General features: G+C 50.5%; 9 protein-coding genes across 9 annotated transcripts; 4 read left to right on the plus strand and 5 right to left on the minus strand.

Annotated features, from left to right (window-relative positions):
- Positions 1-56: 56 nt before the first annotated feature.
- On the minus strand, positions 57-1,850 carry N7481_000549 (RCC1 domain-containing protein; the record flags this gene model as incomplete). The annotated part of the gene is made up of 3 exons (XM_057259768.1): positions 57-881; positions 947-1,526; positions 1,579-1,850. 3 exons carry the CDS (start codon positions 1,848-1,850, stop codon positions 57-59), a joined length of 1,677 nt encoding a protein of 558 aa, XP_057127600.1.
- Positions 1,851-2,160: 310 nt separating this feature from the next.
- N7481_000550 (uncharacterized protein) lies at positions 2,161-2,535 on the minus strand (the record flags this gene model as incomplete). The annotated part of the gene is made up of 1 exon (XM_057259769.1): positions 2,161-2,535. One exon carries the CDS (start codon positions 2,533-2,535, stop codon positions 2,161-2,163), a length of 375 nt encoding a protein of 124 aa, XP_057127601.1.
- Positions 2,536-2,659: 124 nt separating this feature from the next.
- N7481_000551 (uncharacterized protein) lies at positions 2,660-4,063 on the minus strand (the record flags this gene model as incomplete). Its single annotated transcript, XM_057259770.1, has 1 exon — positions 2,660-4,063. One exon carries the CDS (start codon positions 4,061-4,063, stop codon positions 2,660-2,662), a length of 1,404 nt encoding a protein of 467 aa, XP_057127602.1.
- A 1,822-nt stretch (positions 4,064-5,885) lies between these two features.
- On the minus strand, positions 5,886-9,225 carry nic96 (linker nucleoporin NIC96; the record flags this gene model as incomplete). Its single annotated transcript, XM_057259771.1, has 3 exons — positions 5,886-6,931; positions 6,996-8,635; positions 8,723-9,225. The coding sequence occupies 3 exons, from the start codon at positions 9,223-9,225 to the stop codon at positions 5,886-5,888; spliced, it is 3,189 nt and encodes a 1,062-aa protein (XP_057127603.1).
- A 502-nt stretch (positions 9,226-9,727) lies between these two features.
- N7481_000553 (cytochrome c oxidase assembly protein COX16) lies at positions 9,728-10,201 on the plus strand (the record flags this gene model as incomplete). Its single annotated transcript, XM_057259772.1, has 2 exons — positions 9,728-10,051; positions 10,121-10,201. 2 exons carry the CDS (start codon positions 9,728-9,730, stop codon positions 10,199-10,201), a joined length of 405 nt encoding a protein of 134 aa, XP_057127604.1.
- A 1,243-nt stretch (positions 10,202-11,444) lies between these two features.
- Positions 11,445-13,807, plus strand: ptpA (uncharacterized protein; the record flags this gene model as incomplete). Its single annotated transcript, XM_057259773.1, has 3 exons — positions 11,445-11,952; positions 12,022-13,013; positions 13,067-13,807. 3 exons carry the CDS (start codon positions 11,445-11,447, stop codon positions 13,805-13,807), a joined length of 2,241 nt encoding a protein of 746 aa, XP_057127605.1.
- Positions 13,808-14,554: 747 nt separating this feature from the next.
- On the plus strand, positions 14,555-16,410 carry N7481_000555 (F-box domain protein; the record flags this gene model as incomplete). The annotated part of the gene is made up of 2 exons (XM_057259774.1): positions 14,555-15,410; positions 15,467-16,410. The coding sequence occupies 2 exons, from the start codon at positions 14,555-14,557 to the stop codon at positions 16,408-16,410; spliced, it is 1,800 nt and encodes a 599-aa protein (XP_057127606.1).
- Positions 16,411-16,849: 439 nt separating this feature from the next.
- On the minus strand, positions 16,850-17,460 carry N7481_000556 (uncharacterized protein; the record flags this gene model as incomplete). Its single annotated transcript, XM_057259775.1, has 2 exons — positions 16,850-16,913; positions 16,973-17,460. The coding sequence occupies 2 exons, from the start codon at positions 17,458-17,460 to the stop codon at positions 16,850-16,852; spliced, it is 552 nt and encodes a 183-aa protein (XP_057127607.1).
- Positions 17,461-17,954: 494 nt separating this feature from the next.
- Positions 17,955-19,912, plus strand: N7481_000557 (FGGY-family carbohydrate kinase; the record flags this gene model as incomplete). Its single annotated transcript, XM_057259776.1, has 4 exons — positions 17,955-18,167; positions 18,227-18,787; positions 18,852-19,205; positions 19,253-19,912. The coding sequence occupies 4 exons, from the start codon at positions 17,955-17,957 to the stop codon at positions 19,910-19,912; spliced, it is 1,788 nt and encodes a 595-aa protein (XP_057127608.1).
- Between the last annotated feature and the right edge of the window lie 313 nt (positions 19,913-20,225).

Consider the following 20,225-nt stretch of genomic DNA (forward strand, 5'->3'; position numbering starts at 1 on the left):
CATACCGAGCAAGACTACTAGGGGCAGGAGGCAAGGTCTGTCGGAGAATTATCGGTTTACTCGCTCGCCGGGCAGGTGAACACGGAGAACTGGCCTCCGGCACCAACCCAGTTAAGCTGCTTCCCACGAGTAGCGGTGTTATCGATCACGGTAGCAACTTCAATGTCATCTTGGGTACCTTGGCCAGTCTGGTAGGTAGCCGAGAATCCCCAGGACCAGGCACGTCCATCAACATCAACGGCGAGGGAGTGGTCCGAAGCGGCGGCGATACCCTTGGCCTTGATTCCGGGCACTTGGGTAGGCGAAATCAAGATACGGGGGCGTCCACGCTCGTCCTTGATAACAGCATCATCGGGAAGAGAATCGACCTTCAGGCCACTCTGGAACCCGTCCAGACGGCCCCAAACCAGACACTTGCCATCTGAAGTTCTACCGATAGAGTGGTGGGCACCACCACAGAGCTGAACGATATCCTTGTTGGAGAGCGAATCGACGATAGTGGGGTGGACAATGGCGGCTTCATCATCACCAGCGCCCTCACGGACAGCGGTTGCGCCGAAGCTGTTCAGACCCCACGCGTAAACGGTACCGGTCTGAGCGATGGCGAAGGAGTGATAGGAACCGGAACCAATGGCGACAATCTTCTTACGAATGCCGAATTCGCGCGGCTGCAGTCCATGCAGCTTGTTGCGTTCCACGATTCTTCGGCCGAGCTGGTTCTGCTGCCCAGATCCCCAGGCGAAAACCTTGCCCTTATCATTAAGCGCAAGAACGTGGTTGGCACCACAGCTTAGGGTCGTGATCTTCTTCAAGGCAGGAATGATGATCGGGGTCATTTGAACGCGATGGGTCTCATCGAATCCGAGAATACCGTCGTTGCTCTGAGAGAGAGAAAAAGACCATGTTAGCATTTGAGCGTAGAGTTTCACAATTTGTTCAATCTTACTCGGAAAGTTCCCCAGCCATAGACAAGGCCATCATCAGTAAGCGCAAAGCTCGCGCTATCGGCAGCAGCAACCTGAACAAACACAGTACCCTTGGGGAAGGATGTATCGGGGATTGCGGTGGGAGTAGACTCCCGGGGGTTCAATCCGCTGTCATCGTCATCGGAGTCCGAGTCACTGCCCTCATCCATATCCTTGTATCCGCCATCCCAATCAGTGTTTCTACCCAGAGCGCCTTGATCATTGACACCCCAAGTATAAATCTGGTTGTCGTGGGTCAGGGCCAGACAGTGCATACCACCAACCGCGACCTGGACAACGCCAACCTTGTCGGCAGCCAGGAGCTGGTTCAGACGCGGTCGCTTCACATCAATAACGTTCTTAGCCGATCCCAGGCCAAGCTCACCAGAGCTTCCCTCGCCACAGACGAACACATTCAGACGTGTTGTGGGGGCATTGTTGATGACGACCTTTGGCGGCAGTGCCTTCGGGGCCTTCGGTGCCTTCGGCTCAACAACGCGAGACCTCTTGATCTCACGGGGCTTCTCCTCAACTTCGTCGGCCTTGCGCTTCCGAGACGCGCTGGTAGCGGTAGTAGTGGTGGTAGCAGCGGCGGCAGTCTTCGCAGGCTTACGTGACTTGTCCGCAGTCTCCTTCTTCACCGAAGCCTTGGGGGGCAGCCTTTGTCGCGGTCTCAGTTTCCATCTTCTTAGGGCGTCCGCGAGCGGGAGTCGCTTTTGTGGTATCCTTAGTGGTGGACTTGGAGGTAGCTTTGGGTGTAGCTTTGGTAGAAGTAGACTTGGGCGCGGGAGTGGTCGCCTTCGCAGAGGTCGAGGTCTTCGTCTTGGGCGCAGCGGCCTTCGTAGAAGAGCTCGTGGCTGTAGAGGTAGACTTTTTTGGAGGCATTGTGGCTTTGGAATGCTACAAAGCCGTAAAGGAAAGGGGGTTGGGAATGATGGAACAAAGACGCGACAAAGCGGAAGAAAAAAAAAAGAGTAGCTCGAGGGTGGCAGAACGTAAATAATGCGGCATTCCGCGCCGAGTGAATAATCCCCTTACCTAAGAATTTAATGCAGTTTAACGTCTTTGTACTTTTGTTTTTACTTTTTACTTTTCTTTATCATCATGGTCATTCATTATTGCTAAATATTCATGTCTATATTCAAAGAAAGTTATCATTGCAATTGCCATTGCAATTACCACTGCCATTCACACTCTAATCTCCCTGTCGCTCCTCCTCGTGTGGTCGAATTTTGCCACACATGATGACATTCTGCCCCAGTGGAGTCCACTTTACCTCGCGCGGATTCAAAGCGGCATTAGGGTTGCCCTCTTGGTCAAGTTTGGAGTGTGGGCTGACGCTAACACCGCCGCTACCCAGGTAAGTGGGGGCCACGGTCACGATGATCGAGTCGATGAAGTTGGTGTATTCCGGGTTGAGCAGCTCACTGAGGACTGTTCCGCCGCCTTCAATCATAACACTCTTGATTCCTTCAGATGCCAGTGCTCGAAGAACACCTTCCCAATGTAATCGCCAGTGTTGATTATATTCCACAATTCGAAGGAAGTCGCCCCCATAGCCCTTGAGCATCATAAGAGTTTGTGGGTTGATTTGCGCACCCGGTGACACCACCACCCACGGGGCTTTTCCTTTCCCCTCCACTGCCGTCCGTAACATTCGACAGTCTGGATGAACAGGCCATCTTCCTGTGGGATCAATCACCACCGGGCGTGGCTGCCACATCCTTCCAAGGCCTCCGAACCCCCCGGCTCCTTCTGAGACGACAGTTTAGACCGGGGTTATCAGCAAGCACGGTCCCCACGCCTATAAGAATAGCATCATGGCGAGAACGAAGGTAGTGCGTCATTAGTTTCGCCTCGGGTCCAGATAGCACCGTTTGCATGCCCGCCCGGAGAGAGATCTTGGAGTCCATAGATGAGGCGTAGGACAACGTGACGTGAGGAAACTCGCCGCGACGATCGGCATGATTCGGTAAATAAGGCTGTAAAAAGTCCAACGAAAATTGCGGGAAAGAAAGGATATCCGGAGGAAGAGCCGGAGCCGAGTCCTGGGGGTGGACTCGTAACTGGGCCGATATCGTCTCGTTGGAGCGTTCCGCCGCACCCTGGGACCTCACGATCCCATGACCCTTTAGGTACTCGTAGCCATCATGCGGAATGAGCTTGACCTCCGGGTTCTGGATGCGCCATTTCGCAGAAACATTGCGTACGTCCGTGACTGTCAAGAATCGACCTCCAGCTTCCGAAAGCATTTCAGGATATTCTTGGAATTTGGTGTATATAGATGACGGAAGGTAGCCCTTGCATGATTCCTTTCGCGCCGACTCCATGAGCCCAGAGTTCCGCTTCACTCGATCGATAAAGTCGAGATCATGAGAATGAACGTCGCTGCTTCCGGGCGTTCTGGCGATAGTCACGGTCGAATAAGCGCCTTCGAAACGTACAACCTTGATCTGAAAATTGCACATGCCCCCTTCCCGTACGCGTTTCTTCCGGGGACGCTTCCCTTCTGGCAGAGGTTGAGTCTCAGATCTGCGATGCGTCGGCCTTCGTAATCGACACATATAATAGTCCGTTGTGCAGTGGCCCTCTTTGCTGGAATTGGACCTTTGTTTAACCCATACATTGTCAATAAATGGCCAATAGGTTTGATATTCTTCAAGACTGATTTCGATAGCGTCACTGCACTCGAATAGCACCCGGCGGATCCTCGAAAGATTGGGCGGGTTATTGAACAAGGCAAGACCCGATTTCTCCTCCAATTCCGCGATCGCGGGTTCATTGGATGCGTTGTCCGAGCTTGAATCGTTGGCGTTGGCGTTGGCTTCGGCCTGTCTGGCTTGTTTCTCCAACGCGCCGGACAAATTCATTGGTGTCGCGGGGTGATCCGAACCCGAATGTTGAGGATCCTCATCCATCGCCTCGTGCATCGCCTCGTGTGGAACGGGTGATACGAGCTTTAGCTCTTCTTCAGTGTGATCCACATCATCTCTGGCCTGTGCTGCACTAGCTCGACCTGTCGAGCCATTCTCCGGTGCTATTGAACATGAGCCTAGACCTGAAGCTGGATCTGGCTCATGGTCGGCGTCGTGATCCATATTGTGCTAAAGCCCAGCAGCGCGCATGCGGGTGGGTTTAGTGGATTACCGGTTGATGAGGCCGGCAAATCCTCGAGGCGATAGTAAAGTTCCACTCCATGGACAGATCGAATGAAGCTTGAGGGTGCACAGCGGATAAAATGTCGCGCGGCGAGAATCCCCAGAGGCTTGGCAGGCGCAGTGGGGGCAAACCCACCACACGTTCCAATGGTTCTGCCGAGGCGCCTTTGATAACCATGGTAAATTATAGGTTTGTCTTTATTTAATTCTCCTCTGGCGAAGCACTAAAGATTCAATAAATAATACTACTCCTATTTAAGCTTATTCTTTAAAAATACTGTATAGTGAGCCTTGGTTATCGTGCTTTAGTGTGGTTAGTAAGGCTTGCACAATATATAAGCAGTCTGGTGTATAGATCATATTTTATAGATGAGATATCAAAATTGCTTTCCTCTATGATCTAGGTCAGCGCTATCTACTCAGGTACAATGGTATTACCTACACTGACTCCGTGGACAGGCTGAGGTAGTGTTCCCCATTTGTGCTTGTGCCCATAAGGATCACTTTTGTTCTATGAACCGCCTTCCAACCCAACTAGGATCAGATTTGGGTAACTGAAAGGTGGTATACTCGCGAGCTTGCACATTCCACACATGACAAGCTCTGTTCGATGACCGGGATCAAGCAATTATCGGTGTTTGGTCGTCATCTGGTTCTCAGTGGATTGTGCCAGCAGTGCCTCGATGTTGTCAGGGCTCTCGCTGATAATGTTAAAGAACGAGATGCCGTCCGTCGGATGGCCATCAATTAATTAGATAGCCTTGCCAATTAGACCTGGTGCTGTTTTGAATCAAAGATAGGCTTGTCGGTACACCTCTCCCACAGAGACATACTATTTAGCATCGCGCAGACGTCAGGATCGATAGTTTCCAGGTCCTCTGCTTGATCATGAGAATTTTAATTCCTATGCACGTACTTCGACATTTCCGGAATCTGGTCTTCATTGTCCTGGCGGAACTCGGGGCCTTTTGAACTGGCAGAATGTTCAACGATGGTCTCAAGACTACGGCACTGGAAGTAGATCCAGCGACGGAGGGAGGCCACGGGGCCCTTGCTCAATGCTGTGTAGAACGAGTGGCGTGTGTGGGAGTGGGCGACTATGATGCCGATAACAATATGCCCAACCTCTTGAAAAGTAGCGCATATGTGAATTCAAATCACTCATATACTCGGCAAACAACGAGCCACTGCCAAAGCTCGACTCGTAGAGTTCGAGTCACTCTCGGTTAATGGAATCGCCCGTCAAACTTCAAGTTTGCAAGACAGGCACTGTTCACAGGAGTCCTGGAGGGTGAGAAGTGAGAGGGGATGAAGAAGAAGAAAGGACAACCGGGGGCAGGAATAGCATTTATGTAAACAAACGTAACGTACGGAAGGTGCCAGGGGCTACAGGCAATTAAAGTGCTTTGAGGAAGGCACTACCAGGCCGGGGTCAATGGTGTCAACAACAGTGCTCTTCGATTGATACAGGCACTGGCAGCAACTTGAACCCCATTGTTCAACAGATTATGAAATCCTAGGCACAGAGGTCAAAGGAACCACTGAAATTTACACAAAGAGGACTGATTGTTCTTTTCAAAAATCAACATATCAAGCCGTGAGTGGCACGACCCCAAAGACTAGGGAGTACGACATGGGAACATTCAATCGCACCAAATAAGATAAAAGTCGATATTTGCCAGTGTATTAAGAGAAATACAGAACACTCTCCGATGCAATATCCTACCTCATCCCCTAAACTAAACACTAACTAGTATCATATCTAGTACGCACCAATATCGGCACCAGCCCGAGCCAAAGCCTCATAAACCCTAGGAGGCAATTTGTACTTGACCATTCCAGAAAAGACCATGAGATCCTTAGCCATACCGAGCAATTGTTCCGCAAAGCCCTGGTGAGTGGCAGTGTCATAAGGCCCCGAAGTCTGCTTATGACGCTCGTAGCCAATGCACGCGATACTCCACATGATGACGGGACCGATGTTGCGTGAAATGATCTCCGGGAAGGAGGAGAATGCTTGAGCGGCGCTGCGAATGTGGGACATTGAGCCGTTGGCGCGAAGTGGGAGAACGCCCAGACGGTCGATGGCGTCGAGTGCTTCCGGCCATCTGCCGGCCTCAACCTCGATCTTGGCTTCCATCATCCGGATCAGTAGGATACAAGAGTCTTTGTGAATCGGTCGGATATTTTCGTAATACATGGGCTGAGATTCATACAGACTCATCATGTTTTTGCCGAGAGCGACGGGGTCGTCAACGGTAGTTAGGCTGAGACTACTGCCAGGCTCGTCTTGCTGGCCTTGTTCAGCTCTGGGCCGAAGAGGTTGAAGCTTGGAGACGGCGCCGCCTAATTCAACAGCAATGGCATCTGACAGTGCCCGGTTAATGATTTCAATCACTCGGTCGTAGTTCTCTGCCAGATGGTAGAGAAGGACGGAATCGGTCACCAATCCCTTGTCATCTGCCACCGCAGCAGCCTGGACAGTGATGTTCTTCAAGAAGTCTTGCTGGTTTGTGAGGTTGATCAGGGAAAGGCGTTGCTCGATCACACCCTTGATTCTATATCCGTCGGAACGAATGTCGCCGAGCAATTTGGCGAAATCTCTGGTCTCGAGAATGAACTCGCGCAATGCCTCGTGGCATACGGACGACTGGGATTTGCCCAACGCCCCCGGAAGGTCTGCATTAAGACAGATCAATGTGAAGTAGTCAATTGCAGCCTCGACGTCTCCGGTTCGGAATTCCCGCGTGTATTGGGTGATGAGGTAACCGAAGTTTATTTGCGGGAACTGCTTCACTGTGAAAGAAACTGTGCAAGGAAGGTCATGGTTAGCAGATTATTGAAGAACGGAAAGAAAAAGGCGGTGGCTTACGGATTTCATCCCCGGAAACGTAGAAGTCTGACACACGCAAGAGACCGTAGTATGCCAGTGCAATAGCAAAGTGAACAGCCGCAACGGAATTATAGGTACCTAGGTACGCCACAGCCTGCTCGAACATGCCTCCCAGAATCTGAAGGAGGAAGAATGTTCCGTAACCGCCGGGCCCGTCCTGTCCTTTGGTGAACACCCTTTGACCGATCTCTGTGATATCAGTTTGAATATCCTCGAGGCCAAAGATGTCGCCGGCTGCCTCCTCAGCGCGGTCATCCTCTCGCGCGAGGCAAAATTGCAGCCACATCCAATCCTCGACACTCTGATTGACACCATCCAGACGTCGTTCTCTAAGATCACATCGTCCAATGATCTTGTAGCAGGCCATTCGGAACGGGTCAACAGTACCCTCGGGGGCGTTTCGCACACGCTGTTGATACTCGCCGTTGATCTTCTGCTGCAGATCCCGGGGCAGTCGCCTTTCCTTCGCCCAGGTAGCAATATAAGTCACAAACTTGTGATCCATTGACTTGAATCCCCCGTCGCTCGTCGCGTACAGGACCGCATCGTCGATATGGCCGGATCGAAGAAGGTAGAAGATGAGAATCCAGCAATAATCCGGTCCAATCATCTGCAGCTCCGTTCCATCTGGTGCCAGATCTTTCCTGGCCGCACGAAGGCGAATATACGCACGGATCTTATTGATCACACTGGGAATACCACCAACCTGCGCTTCGCGAGGGTTCTTGGCAATGTCAGCTTCCACCTGGCTGTAAAACATGTGTTCCAGGTAGGTTCTTGATCCCTCAATGATTCGTTGCTTGAGTTTAATTGCCGTGCGGGACTTTGTGGACTCTTCCAGATAGGAGTCGGCGTAATGACGCTCTTTCACAGCCAGGGGATCCTCGGCGCCAGAAATGTTTGGCTTCTCGACAACAATATTGATCAGAGCTTGATAGGCGTCAAAGATTTGGTGGGGAATATCGCCGCCGGATTGCAATTCTACCTCCGAGAACTGATGGAGAACTGGGTAAGTTTGATCTTGAAGTCGAACATTGTTCAGATGCTGAACCTTCGCAGCATAGTTGCTCATCTTCTCACGTGAGAATCTCAAATTTGCTGAAGGTGCAGCCAGTCCCTCGCTGCGCTCCGCAGGGTCTTCGAAAAGTTGGCGACTCGCCAGGCCCGCTCCGGGGGTCCCAATAACAGATCTATCGAGACCGGAACGCCCAAAGACGCTCCTGCGAGATGCAGCGGCGCCAGGGTTCAGGCCTGCTTGCTTGGATTGTCTTCCCGATCGGCCAAAGGCTCCTGTCGTGGTGGATTTCAGTTGACCACCAGCATTGGCAGCATCCTTTTGAGAAAGTCCAAAGTGATCAAAGATTCTCCGGCGTTGATCCTCCCAGTCCATGTCGACCTTTTCTTCCAAGAATGAATCGAAGTCTCTCTGGGCGCGAGAGAGGCTCTCCACGATCATGGCCTGCCGACCACGCTGTTGGATATTTCGCAGGAAGCGTTGATTATCGGGGTCGAAATTGTCCACTTCTCTAGTCGCAGCGACGGATGCTTGCGGGTCTAGAGATCTAAGGTCACGCAAAGTGCGACTAGGAGCGATCCCAGAAGAGGCAAGTAAATAGTGGCTATTGGCGGAAGTAAGATTTGACAGTTAGTTAAAGGTATTTCGGGGGGGGTTTTTTTATAGAAAGAGGAGTGACGGATCAGCTTACGCTTTGCTCGTGGTTTGCTGGGCGTCCTTGTTTCCAGATGTACCCAACTCCCTTGCCTTCCTCCGAATATCATCCAGGCCGAGTTGAAGACTGGGGATATCTTCAAAGTTTCCATTTTGTGCAGTTGAAGATAGTGGGCGCTTTTTACCACGCTCCAGCAGACTGTTGAAGAAAGCAGGCTGTGTTGCTTGGGCGGAGGCTCCCCCTTGTGCTTGAGCGGCGTTGGTTGATTGCTGAGTCTGTCCTAGTATAGAGGACTGGGCGGGTTGTTGCTGACTCTGGGGTTGGCCAAACAGTGAAGGTGTCTGGGCCGGCTGTTGCTGCTGACTCTGGGGTTGGCCAAATAGCGAAGAGGTCTGCCCCCCCTGCGCAGCTCCAGCTGAAGGGGCGGCGGACCCAAATGCACTCGAACCGGTGTTCGACCCGAAAAGGCTCGACTGCTGAGGGGTTGGTGTGCTTCCAAGACCACCCCCTCCGAAGAGAGAGCTTGTATTTGATGCCATCGAGGCTATGCGCAATGCGTAGGCGAGATCAAAGGAGAGGTTCAAGGGCTTCTGTCGCCTGAGTTGTAGTGGAGATTGTCGCGACTCTGTCGCGAGCTTTGCGCGAGGTGAAGGATGTAAAATCTACCGGAGATCCTGTGACGGAGGATAGTGGATGCCCAAGGGATTTCAATCGCGAAAAGTGCCCCAACAATCAATTGAGATTAAAGTTAGCTGGGGAAATGCCTTGCCCTTATGCCAACAACCACGGGGAGTTGTAAGTGGCAGTTAAATCTTGAGACTTGGCGAGCTCTGGACTGAATTGGATTGGATTGGAGCTGGGAGCCCCAAACAAAATGTCCCGGTATCCCGGAAAATCAATTCGCCGGATCTGCCCATCAGTTGCGCAACACTTCTCTGTTGGACATGCCTGGAGCCTCTTGACTTCGTTCTTTACTTCGTTCCTCTGGTTTGACTTTGACTTCAACTAAAAGTCTGTCCCCTCACCTACAGCAGTTTCACAATGCCTGCATTCCAGTCTAAAACATTTCGCCGGGCGACCACCGCATCCTCTTCTTTCGGAGAACGGCTCGGAGCCCTCTACCGAACGCGCCTCTCTCGACACCCTTTTCTCCTCTTCGGACTTCCATTTATGGCCGTTATTGTCGCTGGCTCATTTGCTCTTACACCAGCCGCTGCTCTCCGCTATGAGCGATACGATCGTAAAGTGCAGCAATTGAGTCAAGACCAAGTGTTCGAACTTGGACTTAAGGGACCCGACGGGGAGGAAGGAATCAAACGAAACCCACGCCGCAGAGTTGTCGGCGATGAACGTGAAGAATACTACGTATGCATATTCTACCTAGCTCCCGAAAACGGATCATCTGGCGTGACAGTATTCTAATTCTACTTACAGAGACTGATGGCAAAGGATCTGGATAACTGGGAACAAACACGAGTGAAGCGATTCGAAGGCGAACCGGATGGAAAACTTTGAAAGACCCTGGGAGTATCTGACATTTGGACGCCAAGTTATGCTTCAATTTTTTCCAAGGGCAGAAGGGGCAGTTGTGACGAGCTTCAACCCTGCATGAGCCGATGATCATTCCAGAATATATTATGGACCGACGGGCAGAGAAGACAACAGCGAGCTACTCGTACTCGTATATTGGTGTGATCTTCTCTGCACTAAAACAACCATGCCTGGGTCAACATTTACCCAGTGAGCTGGCCAGTACACGACTGGCCAGATACCCTCCTCAGGTGTGAACCTCTCCTGAATATCATCATGTCATATTGACGTGCAGCGATGGAGTGAAGTGGAGTGGTAGGTTCGGCCGGGCCCCTATGAACTGGCAGGAGCGTTAAGCGCTGTATTAGTTGAGGGAGTAGTATGTTTTAGTGCCTCGAAATGCTGACAGCATTCATGCGAGGCTACTCGTAGGTCTGAAGGATACTGCCATAAAGCCATTGTAAATAATATCTTGTGAATTGTACAATACATAATCGTACGGATTATAACCACTTGTAGCGGCTAACTACTAGTTAGTAGCTAGCTGCATAGATACACCGAAATCAATCCTCCACGTCGGTGGCGACTTGCTCACGGGTGGGGCACCCCCTTCCTGAGGGTGATCTCGTCAAAGATTACCATTTCTGCAGGCAGGCTTGTAGTTGTATATGCAGTCAGACCTAGCTCATTCAGGTATGCACATCTGTGTTGAGTGCATACCTAAGAGTTCATCTAGATCGCGATCCATGCAACTGGGGAATGGCCAAAGTCCAGCCGAGAACCCGTGATCCCCACAATAACGTCATACCTTTTTTTTTCTGGAATCCCCGAAGTTCCAGTCACCCCCCCCCCCCTCGGTTCTCTTAATAATCATGGGAATCCAAGTCTTCTGATATCAGCCTCCCCACTCTTCTCATCCATTGGTCCTGTTGATCTTGGTCCTGGTCCTGGCTGGGCCCTTTTCGCCTCTGACCCTTCTGCCCTTCTGCCCCTCTGCTACATCATCCTGCCTTACGTCAGTTCTGCTGGTTTCGACTCTCTTGACGGACCACACGCTAGCACACCTTAGTACATCCCCGACCTTGACACACACACATCCCCTCGGCCTCACCCGCTGATAGCAGAATTGACATCCTCTCGTTCTAAATGCTGTCTTGACCCATTCTGTTACTATCCGACACCGACACATTTTCCTCGACCTGAAGCGGCAGGAGTAGCACCAGTGACCATGACAGGTCCTGGGCGATCACCCTCCTCCCCATGGGCGCAGGGTGCGCAGACGCAGACTGCACAGGGGTATTTCCATGATGGAAGGTCCGCCTTTCATCCCGTGTTATCTCCATCGAATTCCAATTTTCCAGCGACGGCCTCCCTGTCAGAGCGTCCGGGCCCCAACTATTTCGGCCTCGCAGTGGAAAACTCCGGCAACCCGCCAATGTCGAACCCGGCCCCACACGTACAAAAGAACTGGGCATCCTTACCTGGCGCACTTCATAGCCCGAAGCTTCAACTCTATTCCCAAGAGCCTGCCTCCGAGGGACTGGTGAACCTGTTGAGATCAGAGTCTGATATCGATAAAGGGCGTCGCGAGTCTTTCCTCCAAAGGCGTCCCTCTACCAAGGATGTTAACACATCCGTTCCGTCCGTGGCCCGTGGTGAGGCAAGCACTAGAATGCATGGTAGTATCACAGGAAATGGCATGGTAGCCCAACAACGGACAGGGTCTGTCTCGCAGGGTAAGCAAATACGTCGCCAAATATATCTACCTGATAATGGCTGTTCAACTGACTTTCTTGTAATTGCAGACGCTATTTCACCTATGACGCCATCTCGCTGGGTTTCAATCGAGCGATGTACTGAAATAATCCAAAATGATTCGAAAAACCTTCTTCTGCTGGATGTTCGCGCATACACGCATTTTGCACAGTCCAATATTAAAGGCTCTTTAAACCTCTGCATTCCAACCACACTTCTCAAGCGACGTTCGTTTAACACGCAGAAACTCCAAGGCACATTCACAAATGACAGTGATAAACAAAATTTCGCTCGGTGGAAAAACTGCAGCATAATCATTGTCTACGATTCCGCCACGACTGATGCAAAGGATGCCGTCCCTCTTTTGAATGTGATTGGCAAATTCGAGGCAGAGGGGTGGGCAGGTGAAGGATTGATCTTACAGGATGGCTTCAAGGGTTTCTCGGCCCGATTTCCGCGCTTAATTCACCGACCACAGTTGCAGACATCAGGGCCATCTCCTAAGAAGCGACCCTCCATGAGTATCAATCTTGGATCTGTTGCTCCTGTTGTAGGAGGCTGTGCTATTCCAGATTCATCTTCGGCTGCCAACCCTTTCTTTGGAAATATTCGCCAGAACATGGATCTCATGGGCGGAGTCGGGCAGATGTCTCTGAAGTTGCCAGAACATATGTCCGAATCACAGCAACAAGCCCTTCCTCCGTGGCTTCGAAAGGCGTCTGATGCCAAGAACGAGGGCCAAATCGTCTCGGATAAATTCTTAAGCTTGGAGAAGAAAGAATTGGAGCGCATGAAGCAGGCCTTATCTTATGATGGCCCTTCTGCCGCTGCCGGGGGAGCAGCCAAGAAGTATCGTGTTGCGGGAATTGAGAAGGGCACGAAAAATCGATATAACGATATCTATCCTTTCGAACACTCTCGTGTTAGGCTTGAAGGGATCCCGCTGGGCGACTGCGATTATGTCAATGCAAATCACATCAAAGGTGATTTGAGCAACCGGCGTTATATTGCCACTCAGGCTCCGGTTCCGGACACTTTTAACGTGAGTGCTATCTTTCTCCCCCCCTACAATTCCCGCTAACATTAATGAAACAGGACTTTTGGCGCGTTGTTTGGGAACAAGATGTCAGGCTGCTCGTCTCATTGACCGCCGAGTTTGAGCGTGGACAAGTCAAGAGTCACCCTTACTGGCGGACCGCCGATTATGGACCATTCCAAGTGAAGGCCTATTCAGAGAGATACATCGATGTGGAGTCCTCCGAGGGGTGTCCAATCGACCCCTCATTGAAGAAATCCAAGGCAGTAGACAAGTCAGCCCAGAGTCCCAACGAGTCCAATGAGAATCCAGTCATAATCGTCCGCCATTTCAGTCTTCAACACTCCAATTTCCCCTTTCAACCATTGCGAGACATTACGCAGATTCAATACCCATACTGGCCAGACTTTGGCACCACTTCACAGCCAACCCACCTTCTCAATCTGATCGAGCAGTGTAACAAAGTGGCTCGATCTACCAGTGATGCTGGTTTCGGTAACCAGGAGGCCGAACCCCTTGGCCAGCGACCGATCTTGGTCCACTGCAGTGCTGGGTGTGGACGAACTGGAACATTCTGCACGGTCGACACTGTGCTAGACATTCTCAAACGACAGCGTGCACTTAACCCCACCAATTCGAAGGAAGAATCGAAAGAAATTCGTGACACTGAACTGGACCTGATTTCGAAAACCGTGGAAGACTTTCGTACACAGCGACCCAGCATGGTCCAAAACCTGAGTCAATTTGTGCTTTGTTATGAAAGCGTTCTTGAGTGGCTTGTTTCGCAGAAGGATAGCTAATGTCTTGGCTTGGCAACGACTAATTAACGGCAGCGACCCGACACCCGTGGGCCTGGCCCGTGATAAATGAGTGGGTTGGAATGGAATGGGAATGGAAAGGATACCCTTTGTCTTTGTTTTTGGCTTGTTTATTTGGAACTTTCCATTGTACATTTGCATTTTGCATTTCTGGGTGTTCGGGCTGGATGATGGCTGCATGCATGAAAAAACAAAGAACATCCCCCTCTTGGCTCTACAGCAGTTTTTAAAAAGCGAGTATCGGAACACGAACACGAACACGAATGAATGATTCTATGAATTATAGAAGGATATTCAGTTCTAAGAGTAGTGTTAGTACTAAGTAAATCGGTGTCTTGGTCTATACCCCGTATCTCATGGAGGTTGAGGTTTGGAATGGAACTACTGTATCCTGGAGCATAATGGCACTGATTATACGTTACTCACGGCCTTGGAAGTATGGTTCTTGTAATGTCCAATGCATTTCCATTTTAATTAATTGAGTGTTCTCAAACCTATCCAAACTGAGTCAAAATACCTAATCTCGTATACTCCGAGTGCGAGGGTACCCCCACTCCGCGGCTGCCTGTCGTGGCCCCAGGCAGCACCTCCACTCGGGGACGTGCACCTGCACATCCATCAACTGTATAAACATCCTTCACTACTACCTTTCCTTCTTCTTTCTTCTTCTTCCACACCACCTCGCAAGCCACCTCCCAACTTCATCTACATCCGGATTGAATTCAGGAAATGCTTCTCTCGCTTCCGACTGAGTTGGTTGAGCTCATCCTCAGAACGTGCGACACAACAACATACCTCCAGCTCGCTTTCAGCTGTCGGACTCTGCTGTCAATTGCAACGAACGGTCGAGAGCTCATAACCCATCACCTCAAGAATACGCCTGGCTGTCTCAATGATGACTACCTCGGATCAGCATCCAACAGGCAATTGTTCCGATTGCTTGTTCACCTATCATACCACCAACTCTACGGCGCAGAGTTCTACTCTGAACGCAAGCTTTTCAACTTTCCAAACAAGGTACTCGATACTCGTGCTTCATCCCTCAGATTCGGTTCTCTCGATAACGTCGCTCTCGTCTTCAAAAATGATGAAACCACTTACCGCTGTCGAATAACTCAAGAATGGAGTGAGCGTATAAGACTCAATTTTCCACTGAAGTCGCCGGCGAGCAAACTTGGAAAGAGGGAGATCCTTTTCACTGCCCATGGGGGCAATGAAAGAGCTGACGGGGAAAATTTCTATGGGACCTACGTTCTGCACCGCTTCAAACCATTTATTGACCAGAGCGATACCGACCATCCTTTCATTCAGCAAGCAATGCAGTCTAGCCCCGACGGAAACATTTTCCTTGCTTTCCACGCGGATCGCCCATCTCGCGACGTTTACATTTACAGCTTCCCTGACGAGCAGGAATATGAGCCTGTCGCTCTCGCGGCTGCCCCATCTCGGGACATAGGTTTCAAATTTGCTATTTCGTGGCAGCATCGCCATCATCACAATGACCATCATGTAATGCTTTATGCAAACGCGGACGATGATGAGGACGACGACGATTTGGAGCAAGATGAAACGATTCAAATGAAAGGTTTGCTTGAACTTGTTCCTGATATCAACCAATTCGCTCGCTGACGCCTTCATTAGGATCGAGATACGATTCTTGCGTTCTCACTGAGAGCATCGAGACCGCGGCCGAGACAAGCGGCCAGGGGTTCAGTCACGAAGAAATCGAGAGAAGAGGCCCCGCAATGAAGTTAGCTTTCAAAGACGAATGGAGCCAATTGCTACATTATCATAGAGGGCAAACTCTCTACAGTTCATTCCAAAAAGTTCGTTCACTGCCATCGATGGGTGCCTCAGAACAACCCAAATTGGCCAACAATGCTTGTCGAGTCAAATTTTCAGACTCCCTATCTCTGCAATTCGCGATCGATCTTCCATTCTTCAGCAAGCATGAACCAGGCGACGAGCTCCCGGGCGGCCGATGTCACTGGCAATATCTTGCCGTCGGCATTGCCACTCACCGAGTAGAGCACTGGACAGTAGCATGCTTGCTCAAGTCCGAAGCCTTCTCTGGTCGGTGTGACCATGAGCGGAATCTTGACCGCGGACGGAGATTCGACCAGTGGGAGATCATGGCCCGACTCGACGGATATCACGAATCGAATACCTCGCACAGATCTCTGATCACTGCTTCTTTCCGTGGTACTCGGATCGCAGCTGCGAGCTGGAAAACGGTTACAATTTGGGCACTGAACCCGGATGCGTTGGTTGAGCGTAATGAGAGCGGTTTCTACCCTGAATCATGGAAGTCGTCGACAATCGGTGTGACGGAGCTACCGCCTATCGTCATTGATCTGGGTGCAGTCTGCTCACAGATTGAATTCACAGTCGACGAGAATGAATTGATTGCTATCACGGATCGGGGACTGATGGTCTTAACTCTCAAGCCGGATGGCAGGGGGGTGGAAGTTGTTGAGAACTGCAAGGGCATTTTTAACAGCGATGGTATTCCGGAGCATGGCCCAATAAAAGTACTGAACTACTCCGAGTCAGAAGAAGAAGAAGAAGAAGAAGAAGAAGAATAAGATATTTAGCGATTGTGTGGCTTGTGTTAAGGGATGTCGTTCATTTTCCCTGCTCTCTTGCGTGTTCATACTTTCCCGCTCGATTACGACCCCGAGGGTCCACATGGATGGAGTTTAGTTTGCTCGATACCAAATGCATGGAGTTTCTTTTTAGTTTTCTTTTTTTTTTCGATTCGACCCCAATGGTCCTTGTAATATTTCATACTGAGACTGAACGTAAATAATACCCTCTTACCTCCAAATGACACAATACATACCTAGGTACCTCAAGATGTAGTTTCTAGCTGAAAATCGGGCCATAGCCATTCGAGATATACAGGGACTCCCTCACTACGGTACGAATAGCCAGACAACGAAAAAGCTCCGAGGTAAGCTTAGCTTCGAGCATAGAGAAAGAGATATAATTCATTCAACATTCTATTCAAACTCGCTTTTATCCCTACTCTCCACCTCCGCCGCTAGTCATGGTCAAGAAGAAAACGATCGCAAGCACCCACCAATACCTAAAGAAGAAACACAATATGTTAGCCAAGTTCGCGCGAATCAGGGGGAAGAAACCAACTTTTGCAGCATGCTCTTTTCCTCCACAGCCTCCGCATCAGCCCCATCCGGACCAACAACCACAGGACGATTCAGATGCGGTTGCGCACCGGGCTCACTTAACACGAGCTCAGCCTGGGGAGAAGTAGCGGCCTTAGCGGCCAGAGAAACATGATAGAGTTCATTGGTCGGTCCGAGATGGAGGCGGAAGGTAGGTTGTTGGGATTTGTCGGTTAAGGATGACAGCGAGACGAGAGATCCGACCCATTGCTTGGGGTTTGAGGGGGTTGTGGTATACAGGCCAATTCGGACGAGGTCGTCTGTGGAATCGGTCTTGGGTGCGTTGTAAGAGACCACGTTGGATTTCTGGGTTGCTGGGTCGAAGGAGACGCGCGCTAGGACGGAGGGCGATGAGGCGCCGATGGGCCAGTAGAAGATGTCTGCGGTGGCATCGGCGAGGGCGGAGATTAGTAGGAGCGAGAGCGCCCCGAGGAGGGTGAGGAGGTTCATGTTGTGGTTGTGGATGTGGATGTGAGGGAGGTGAAGTTGGAGCAAGCTTGAAGTTGAAGTTGAAGTTGAGGATGTCCGCGGGTCCGTGCTGTGCGGGTCCACCAACGTACTTGAAGTAGCAGTAAGTACCGATGCGACTAGTATAGTTGACTATAAGTATAAGTATACCGTGTAAATACTGTGTAGACGGTACTTGAGTTGAAAAAATGAATCATCGGCTATATTCACCAGTCAGCATTTGGAATATCTCCATCAGAACTGCACTAACCCTGTTCCCCCCTGTTCCCCACAACCACTGAGCGAGGTCATCCCCCGCCATCAAACTCAAGAAATTGTTGTCTTTTTTTGCCTCTCGCCTCTTCCCCCATTCCTGCCCTCCCACTATATATTTGAGAAAGAATCCGAGAACGGATGCGTGGTATTTCCTCACAACCTCATTTAAAACTCTCTCGTTTGAATTCAGAGCCGCAGAGAAAGAATTATCAGATCACAACATGACCTCTCTACCCCACCGTCGTCCCGATCGCCAGGCCTCTCGACAAGCCTCCAGTGACCCACGAGAGGAGCTTCAAGTCCAATTAGACCATTTCATCGGCATAGACGTGGGAACAGGTAGTGCCCGAGCCTGTATCATCGACGCAAAAGGCGACATCGTCGGCCTGGCCTCCGAGAATATAGGTCTCTGGCAACCCGACCATGGATTTTACGTACGACCATACATACACATACCTTGAATTAGGAATTGTAACTAATCAATTTAATACAGGAACAATCAACCACAGACATATGGCACTGCATCTGCATCGCCGTCCAACGCGCCATAAACGAGCAAAACATAAACCCCTCAACAGTGCGAGGAATCGGCTTCGACGCAACATGCTCACTATCAGTCTTCAACCACGAAACCTCCGAACCAATCTCAGTAACAGGACCCAACTTCGACACAGACCGAAACGTCATCCTATGGCTAGACCACCGCCCCGTATCAGAGGCTGCGAAAATCAACGCCACGAACCACAACTTACTCCGCTACGTCGGTGGAACAATGTCCATTGAAATGGAAGTTCCGAAAGTCCTCTGGTTAAAGAATAACATGCCGGCCGAACTCTTTGATAAATGCAGCTTTTACGATCTGGCTGATGCACTCACACACATCGCAACGGGGAATAATAAGCGCAGCTTTTGCAGTGCTGTCTGCAAGCAGGGCTATGTCCCCGTGGGCGTTGATGGAAGTGTTAAGGGGTGGCAGGAAGACTTTTTGAAAGAAATTGGTCTGGACGATTTGGTTGAAGATAATTTTAAGCGGATGGGTGGTGTTGACGGGGTGGTGAGCCCTTGGCCTTGAATTGCAAAAGGATTTGAATCAGCTGACCCCTTATTTTGATTCACAGAATGGCGATTATCTATCTGCCGGTGAGCTTGTTGGTTATCTTTGCGAAAAGGCTGCTACAGAGCTAGGTCTACCTGCTGGTATTGCCATCGGCAGTGGAGTCATCGACGCATATGCAGGCTGGATAGGCACCGTGGGCGCGAAAATCAACCTCGACTCCGACCAATTGAACGCTGATGCCGCGAAGAATGACAAGACACAGGCATTTTCTCGTCTCGCGGCTGTGGCAGGTACATCGACATGTCATTTGGCAATGTCCGCTGATCCGGTCTTTGTACCCGGTGTCTGGGGACCGTACAGAGATACCATCATTCCAAATTACTGGATGGCTGAGGGGGGGGGCAATCTGCCACGGGTGAATTATTGAAACATGTCATTGAAACACATCCCGCGTTCAACCAGGCGCTTTCGATCGCAGAGTCATACCACACAAACATATACGAATATCTGAACGAACACCTGAAGGAGATGGTAACCGAGCAGAAAGCGCCGTGCATCGCATACCTGGGTCGACATTTCTTCTTCTACGGCGATTTGTGGGGGAATAGGTCTCCCATCGCTGATCCAGCCATGACGGGTTCTGTCATCGGGCTAACAAGTGACAAGTCCGTCGACGGATTGGCGAGATATTACTACGCAACGATGGAATTTATCGCACTGCAAACGAAACAGATTGTCGAAACGATGAATCAAGCTGGCCACGGCCTCACATCAATCTTCATGTCCGGATCGCAGTGCCAGAATGATATTCTTGTTAGTCTGATTGCGTCTGCGTGTGGTATGCCGGTCGTTATACCGCGGTATATTCACGCGGCCGTGTGTCATGGTGCGGCTATGCTGGGCGCGAAGGCGGCTAGTGCTGATGCCGAGGGTAAGACGGAGGATTTGTGGGATATCATGGATCGCATGAGTAAGCCTGGTAAGAAGGTTGTTCCAACGGAGGATGTGAAGGAGTTGGCTCTTTTACGGGCGAAATATGAGGTTTTCTTGGAACAGTGCTTTAAGCAGCAGAAGTATCGGAGCTTGGTTGATGATGCTGTGGGAGAATGGGGGTCGGCCTAGATGGGAGTGGGAGGGAATAACGGCATCATGCGAAGGGGGTAGTTAGTTTATACGGTATAGGATGTTTTACATCTGCGGTCATTACAGCAGTCTACAAAAGCAGAAAAGCAATTCGAATCCAGTCATTGTTAAGGCAGCAGACGTTGAAAGCAGATGCCAAATGCCAAATGGCTGGGCTGGAAGCCTCAGCTAGAGTAAACGCAGAAAAATCCAAATGCAGCATAGGGGCCCTGTCCAGCAAGAATGCCTCCAAAAAAGCCAGTGTCAAGCGAGCATTGCAATTAAGTGAAAAAAAGAAGTCATATCAGAAGAT

The sequence above is a fragment of the Penicillium waksmanii genome (assembly GCF_028829765.1).
Source record: "Penicillium waksmanii strain IBT 27052 chromosome Unknown utg000001l:1.0-4852451.0:1.0-4856178.0, whole genome shotgun sequence".
NCBI classification, from domain to species: Eukaryota; Fungi; Ascomycota; class Eurotiomycetes; order Eurotiales; family Aspergillaceae; genus Penicillium; species Penicillium waksmanii.